At 37.2% G+C, this 8,100-nt stretch overlaps 1 protein-coding gene across 2 annotated transcripts; it reads right to left on the reverse strand.

The window, feature by feature from the left end:
* Positions 1-4,379: 4,379 nt before the first annotated feature.
* On the reverse strand, positions 4,380-7,833 carry LOC145317373 (uncharacterized). 2 transcript variants are annotated; one of them, XM_080158421.1, is made up of 2 exons: positions 6,429-7,833; positions 4,380-6,395 (listed from the first exon to the last, which is right to left on the reverse strand). In XM_080158421.1, the coding sequence occupies exons 1-2, from the start codon at positions 7,760-7,762 to the stop codon at positions 5,183-5,185; spliced, it is 2,547 nt and encodes an 848-aa protein (XP_080014547.1). In that variant the 5' UTR covers positions 7,763-7,833; the 3' UTR covers positions 4,380-5,182. The 2 variants fall into 2 exon arrangements, with proteins under 2 accessions (XP_080014547.1, XP_080014546.1); XM_080158420.1 differs by having other exon boundaries at positions 4,380-7,833.
* Between the last annotated feature and the right edge of the window lie 267 nt (positions 7,834-8,100).

Raw genomic sequence — 8,100 nt, forward strand, 5'->3', positions numbered from 1 at the left:
ATTCGAAAAATTTATTTTGGTCTACATTGTAAAATCCAAACTTTTAATATATGGGGTAATTTGTTCAGTATAATTGGGGGTACATCAATTTATCATCTATTACCCTAAGATCAACACGAAGCGCATCTGCTCGTCGTCAGGGAGGTGATTGGTTCGAATCTCGGCTCAACACCACGTCATAACTAAAGACGTTAAAAATGGTTTGTTCTGCTACTATGTCAGATACGTGACATTAATAGTTAGTGTAGGTGGAAAGCCTTGGCCCAAAACTCATTAACATGCACAGTTAGAACTTCCAAACAAAGTTCGTGTAAACTGAGCTCCAGATTAGGAGAGATCAGCTCGACTTGGATGACCTGACGTTACAGTCACATGAACAACAGGCTAGCACTTACGAGGTAAACAATTAAGATCCGTTATAATAAGATAAGCTGAATTTAGCTGAGGGTCAGGCTGAGGCTTATTGATTGATTGAGCAAACCACGTTGCTGAGGCTGATGCTAAATGGTGGCTGAAGCTGGTGCTGCGAGCCCCACTTAAGGACAAATGTTAGGATTTTAAAAAATGTTGGTTTTGGTACTAAAAGTTTTTTTTCTCAAAATAACTATGCATGTTCAAAAACACACACAAAAACACAATTCAGACACACGTGAAATAAATAAGTGTATGAATATAGGATACCGCTATTAAACACACACACACACCACGCACACACAAACACACACACACAACCACACACACACACACACACACACACATACATACTGAATTGTAAAAAAGAATCAATGATGCAGGAAAGACAAGGCAATATAGACATTGACCGAGTTTAGTAGATATTAGGGAGAATGGATTGTTTCCCTCAAATTGCCTATCAAGCACCTATACACGCCCTAACCCCTTATAACCTGACGTAAAGTAAAAACAAACACATAAAAACTATCCAACTCCCTTATTCTAAATTAATTTCATTTTAAAAGTTGAGTTATCCCACTTATTAAGGACGAAGCATAGTATTGCATCTCTAAATAAAGACAGTTTTTAAATGTAAGTACGTCCATATTAAGTATTCTTTATTTGGATTAGACTGTTGAATTATATTCCATTTATTCAATAATATACGTGTTGGCTATTTTTGTCAATGTTCATTTGTCTTACTGTCTTATTTGCTAGATTCTAATGAACTCGTAGAAAATATTTAACCTGACAGATTTCTTTCAAATTATCCAATCTTTCATGGATTTATTTTATGTCTATACCTTTTTTTTACAGAGAATAAGTCAATGGAAGAATTTGAAAGAAACCAATCCTTATAACAAAGTAACAGGATGTTTGTCTGTCTGTCAGTACCGAAGGATCTCGCTAACCGCTGAACCGATCGGGTTCTCCTTTACAGGGTAGCTTCTAATAGGTCCCCGGAAGGTTTTTAATTATTTTTGAGGGAGGGTGACCAGTATAATCTCATCAACGACAGAAAAGATTACTACATTTTTTTTAGAAAATTTTAATATTAGCCCTATTAAGCAGCTTCAGCTTCTAGCATCTGTCTTAGTAACGTTGTTTATTGAGCCAGCAAATAAGCCTCAGCCTAAGAGTCAACTATCCGCAGTTAATCTCAGTAACGCGCGACTTTTTAGAAACTGGATCTACAGTCTACTAACTCATCCATGCACCTTAGACAAAGCTGCAGTCGCAGCCGCAAAAAACGTGCAAATTCTAAAAAGCTGGGTGTTCTAAATCTATTACTTGTCATATCTTCTCATTGTAGACGTTATTTCAGCTGTTATTATAAGCTACGCTTTTATTACTGTAAAAGTCCTTGTTATTTTGAAATCTTATAATTTTATTCAAAATGCAACTTTTTAATCATGCAATATATACAGTCAAAATTTAAGAGATAGATAGATAGACAACTGTTACTTTTACCCTGTAAAACTGTGTGACAATATTATATCAACATAATTATGCGGTAAAAATGTTAATACTATGTTAGTCCTGACCATATATTAATGTGATATTGTCGACTTTTATTATGTTAATACAATAACAGCATGTCGATAAAATCTCATCCATTTGATGCCGGATGAACTCTTGGGATCTATGGGATCTATGTAACGCTTCGGGTACATGTCCTCTCAACGCCACCTCGAACATACTCGTGTGAGAATTGCAGTGCAGTGTAAAGCGCTCAAATGCCAACGATTCTTTAATTGCACGACCTTTTTCTGGACTTTGCATGGTAATTAGTTGCTCCTGTTCTGAACCAAGACATTTCCTCTAATATAACTATGAATTTTGCAATATGACATAGCAGCAGTATGAACCAAATTTAACGTCTTTAGTTGTGACGCGGTGTTGAGCAGAGACTCGATCCCATCAAGTTTTAATTAAGGTTGCTATGTTTGTCCGTTAAAATCTCGCTAACCATTTAACCGATTGTATTCCATTATTGTTACGCTTCTCAATCATTTAAATATATAATATTTGTTTCTTTAAATAAAGCCTTAGGACGCTTTAGCCTATTTTTCAGCACCCTATTATACCCTTAGAATTAAATTCCGTTAGGTTTTAGGTGCACATATTTATCTAGTGACATATCCCTGGGCAAGTGGTTAAATAATTGAAACAGTAAGGTGTAAAATCTTCAACATTAAATCATTTATCTTTCTTGTGCTAGTAATTATCTTTCAATTTAAGTAGCGGAGATACTCTTTAATTCTATAAGCGATGTTTGTCTGTTTGTCCACGAAAAGGGGATAAAGTAATGGACGATAAAATAATGTACAATCCAAATTATGTAGCTGGACAAAGTTTCTCAAAAATCAGCCATGTGACGTTATAAAAATGAGGCAGATGAGAGGTTAAGTGGGAAAGAAAACCCCTAAAAAGAGATGGATAATACCTAATTTTTATGACGTCACAATGCTGATTTTTTAGACACTTTGTCCAGCTACCAAATTATAATAAATTTTGATGCAAAATATATACGATTTGCCTTATACAAGTATTAATTGGTTCAAAAGTTAAGCAAGTTTAAGAACGCCGTTTGGCGAATTTTAAGATTTGAATTAATTGGACATAGGTAGAAAGAAGTCAGTTATAGAGTAGCAACAATATATTATTAATAATAAAAACCATGTTGATAAAAAAAACAATAAATAAATATTTAAAATATATTTAACATAACAATATACAGATAAATAATTAACAAATCATTAAGAACATCAGTCCCAGATTAAACTATTATATTATAAAAGAAACAATCAAAGATTTCAGAGATTTGATATTAAAGATTAGTAAGAACAATGTTATTGGTCAAAAAGCCAATAAAGTAAACCAATGAAAATCCACTCCTTTTTAAAAATGATCTGTGATTGGTCAATCATAATGGAAATGACCAATAAAAATGCTCTTGACATTTCATCTTAATCTTCATGATGTCAAATCTCTAAAATGCGTGTAAATTTGTAAGCATGCATTAAAAAACCAAATACCACGCACAAATTACAGTTTTATTGTACCAGACTTGCATTTACACCACCGCACTGGGATAAAGTGATAGGGAAAAAGTTGTTAAAATGATTTGAAATAATTGGATACCCCCCCTCTCAAGAAATTTCTTTTGTTGATGAATTCTTGTTGGATAAGGTAGGTAGGGAGCCCCCACATTTATTTTAACAATTGTCATGGTGAAATTTGGTAAAATGGTAAAATAAAAATAAAGACGAAGTTTTTTAGGGGATCCATGCCATGGCATTAACAAATTACTTTATCCTTAATAATTTTAATTAAACACACATACACACACAGCAAATAATGCAAGAATGATGTATTTTTAGGTATGAAAGGGATGTGGCTTTGTAAGAAAATTATTTTTGTAAACTTTTATAAAAAAAAACGAAAATAGCACAATTCTTAGCAAAACATTAAGTTTTGATATAAGATAATAAAAGCTTTAATAGTAAAAATAATTGTTTTTCAAATGCAATATTCGTTTCTCCCTGATATACAAGATGCGGTTATTATATTTGATGTGTATTCAATTCCACACAAGTATCACAATATCAAATCATCAAAACTGTATATTATTAAAATTGCAATGACTGCGCCTTCTTTTTTGCTTTACTCAAAGCCTTTTATAGTGCCTATAAAAAATTACGCAATACTTGCCTAGCTTTGGTTGATTAAAACTAATACTGGCCTTCCATCGGTAATTTTGTCTGTGTATTTTACTATCATTGGTCATTTGTATTGTAAGACGTCATTTCTTTATAGGCACTATAAAGAGCTTCATTTTACTCTCATTATCATACAGTCTCTCTTATTAGCGTATTATGATAATGAGAGTAATTGCGTATTTTTGCGATTATGAAGGACTACTGGAATGTGATAAATAGCGGAAGCTAATGCACACTATTTTATTTGTGGTTTGATTATATAACTTGACTAGGAAAGACTAGAACAAAAACTGTTCACATATTATTACATCTACAAATGAGAAGATCCGATGAATCGTCAGTGGAGAATCTGAATTCATAATCCAATCTTTTGTTTGGTTTGGTTAGGTTAAGAAAGGTTCTATGTTACCCCAAGGGTTCAAAGTTTCAGTTTAAGGGGGAGGGGTTATTCTTGGTCCACTAGACGAGTCAAGGGAAAGTGCCTATAAATGATTTAATATTTGCTAAATAAAGATTTATTGAATGACAATAACTGCCATTAATACTTACTAATGAGATATACATTTTGATTAAATAATTTTTTTTATGAAATTTGTAAATTATTTTTTTTTCATGGTTTTAACAATTTAAATATCAAATACTATGTATTAATGATGATTATAAACATATTAAAATTAAATTTTATAATATCCTAAAATATACTGAATGTTTTTATAAGCCTAAACTTGTAATAAATGCCAAACTTAATGCAAAATTAAGGTTAAATGATCTTTTTTGTGACAAAACACTGCAATAATAAGCTTTTAGAATTTTGACAGTACAGTTTAATAAGTTGTGACTTCTATGTAACACTTATCACTTGTATCTGAATGGTAGATACGCAGAATTTATCAAAATCACTGAGAAGAACTTTTAAAAAAAAATATGTAAAAGAATTTAACTAACATATAATAGCGTTATTGTTACACTGTAATATGTCATTAGGCACCATGACGATAATGTTACTTTTATCGGAAAAATTCTTCAATTTCAATCTCTTGTAACAATCGCTCCTCGTCCCTCTGCAGGTTTTGATCAATTTGTTTTAATGCTGTCACGTCGTAGCCATTCTCAAGCATCTCTAGAGCATCCTCAATGTCTCTTTTGGAAACAAAACTTTCCAGACTGTTGTCGAAAGTAGAATCCTCAAGAATGGCTAAAATTGCGCGGATTCTTTGTGGTGTGGAGGGGGGCTCCACTGCGGATTGATCCTCATTCGGGTTAAACTTCGGAGAGGCAGTGAAGACTGGCCCGTTGGGCTTCCTTCGCCGTCTGGAGCCAGTTTCATACTGGGACAGGTTGTCCTGATAGGCTGACAGGGTGTCAACAATCTGATTCAGGGTGGAGCTGATCAAAGGATCTGATATTGGGTTGCTGTAGTCGGGCAGAGGTTCTGAGGAGTAATCTGGCAAACCATTGTTGCCAGAATCAGAATACACAGGGAGAACTTCAATTCCACCACCACTGTTACCACCGGAGTAATCTGGCAACTGTGAGTCTCTGACCTCACCATATTGTGCCTGCTGGTTATTATTGCTGACAGAGCCTCTGTACTGTGCTTGGATATTGCTTGTTGGTCTGTAGATAGGTTGGAAACCTGTATTATCAATAGGACCGCTGTAACTATCCAGTGGCTGCTGGGAAGGACCACTATAGTTTGGCAATGAAGACTGAGATGGGCCGCTGTACTCAGGTAGTGCCTGTGACCCACTATTGTAGCTGGCCTGACCTTGGTCAGAAACACTGTAACTGGAGGAAACCTGCTGAGAAGGACCATTATAGCTTGATATTGGCTGTTGGGCACTGGGACCACTGTAGCCAGAGCTAGCTTGTTGGGAAGGGCCACTATAGCCAGAGGTGGCCTGCTGTGCAGGGCCACTGTAGCTAGAAGTTGCTTGTTGGGTAGGACCACTGTAGCTTGATTGTGCCTGATTAGATGGACCACTGTAGCTAGACGTAGCTTGCTGTGAAGGGCCAGCGTAGCTAGATGATGCCTGATTGGATGGGCCACTATAGCTAGATGATGCCTGATTGGATGGGCCACTATAGCTAGATGATGCCTGATTGGATGGACCACTATAGCTGGATGGTGCCTGATTAGATGGACCACTATAGCTAGATGATGCTTGATTGGATGGACCACTATAGCTAGATGTGGCCTGTTGTGATGGGCCACTATAGCTAGATGTGGCCTGTTGTGATGGGCCACTGTACCCAGATGTAGCTTGCTGGGAAGGACCACTGTAGCTATTTAGTGGCTGCTGGGCAGTAGGACCACTGTAGCTAGATGATGCTTGTTGGGAAGGACCACTGTAGCCAGATGATGCTTGCTGGGAAGGACCACTGTAGCCAGATGATGCTTGCTGGGAAGGACCACTGTAGCTAGACGTAGCCGGCTGGGAAGGACCACTGTAACCAGATGAAGCTTGCTGGGAAGGGCCACTGTAACCAGATGATGCCTGTTGGGATGGGCTACTGTAGCTATTTAGTGACTGCTGGGCAGTAGGACCACTGTAGCTAGATGATGCTTGCTGGGAAGGACCACTGTAGCTTGATAGTGGCTGCTGGGAGGGACCACTGTAGCTTGAGGTTGCCTGCTGGGAAGGTCCACTGTAACTAGACAGAGGTTGCTGAATTGGACCAATATTTGCAGATGATACTTGCTGTGAAGTGCCAACAGTGTAGCTAGCAAGAGGTTGGTTCACAGGACTTCCATAGTCATCAGCTGACTGGGAGGGAGAGTAAGTATCCAGCACCTGACCTGGCTGAAAATTGGACGTAGGTCCACTGTAAGAAGCAGTTGCTTCACTAAGAGCGCTATCTCCTCCATAAGAAGGAAGGTTGGGCTGGGAAAACGAATTTGATGTTGGAAGAACAGAATTAGAATTTTGAGGAGTGTATGGCCTGTTCCTATATGTTGGCAATGCTTCTGGTTCATATATAACATCTAGGTCATTGTCACCATAACTTGAGATGGAAGAACCATCAATAGGTTTACCAAGAGGTGTACCATAACCTTCTCCTGAATTATTACTACCACCATCTAATGGAGCACCCAGGGGTGTTCCATATGATTCAGTGCCTGTACCACCTGTTCCCTCATTTTCATCAATCAGTTGGTGAATAAGCCTGTGCATTTGAAGAACTAATGAGAGCAGCTCCTCTTTGCTTTGTTCTCTTACACCACTGATACCTGTTGGACCATTGTATCCAGAGGAGGGAACAGCTAGTCCTCCTCCTCCAGACCCTCCACCTGTTCCTGTGCCATAGGATGGAGACTTATAACTTGGCTTTTTATAAGATGGCTTCGCCTTGTAGGAGGGCTTAGAGGAGGAAGATTTGGCTTTGGATCTGAAAGGATTTGGCAATGAAGGTAGGTAAATAAGTGCTGGCTTGGTAAAGGGATTAATCTTATTGAGGCCATTGTTAAATGTTGTTGTAAATCCGGCAACCCGTTTGTTTGTGGCCTCTGTGGGGTTGTGTAGGAGAATGTGGGAGGCAACAAGGAGGGAGGCGAGTAAGGTGATCGCTGGTTGCTGTGCCAGCATCTTTTCTGGAGATATGGGGAAGGATTGGGGAGGAGAGGATAATGAAGTTGAGAGGGTTAACACCACTGTGTGACTTTTTGGCAACCTAAAATTAAAAGAAAGTTAAAAACAATTAAGAAATTTCATGCTTTTTTATACACGGTGACAAAAATATTACGCTTTCATAAGAATTACATATCATTTATAGACATATGGACAAGGTAGACCTAAATACAGACACATATATTATAGTTATAGAATAGCTGACTTACTTATAAACATAACAAGGATGACAACTTTCAAAGTGCGAAACTCAAACTAGAACTCAATCAACAGTAATGCGGAAAGGGTAAGTTTTT

Source organism: Acartia tonsa, chromosome 4, assembly GCF_053477335.1.
Source record: "Acartia tonsa isolate MP-2025a chromosome 4, ASM5347733v1, whole genome shotgun sequence".
Taxonomy (NCBI): Eukaryota; Metazoa; Arthropoda; class Copepoda; order Calanoida; family Acartiidae; genus Acartia; species Acartia tonsa.

Coding starts and splice junctions, on each gene's coding strand:
- LOC145317373 (XM_080158420.1), bottom strand. CDS start 7,762: ATGCTGGCACAGCAACCAGCGATCACCTTACTCGCCTCCCTCCTTGTT.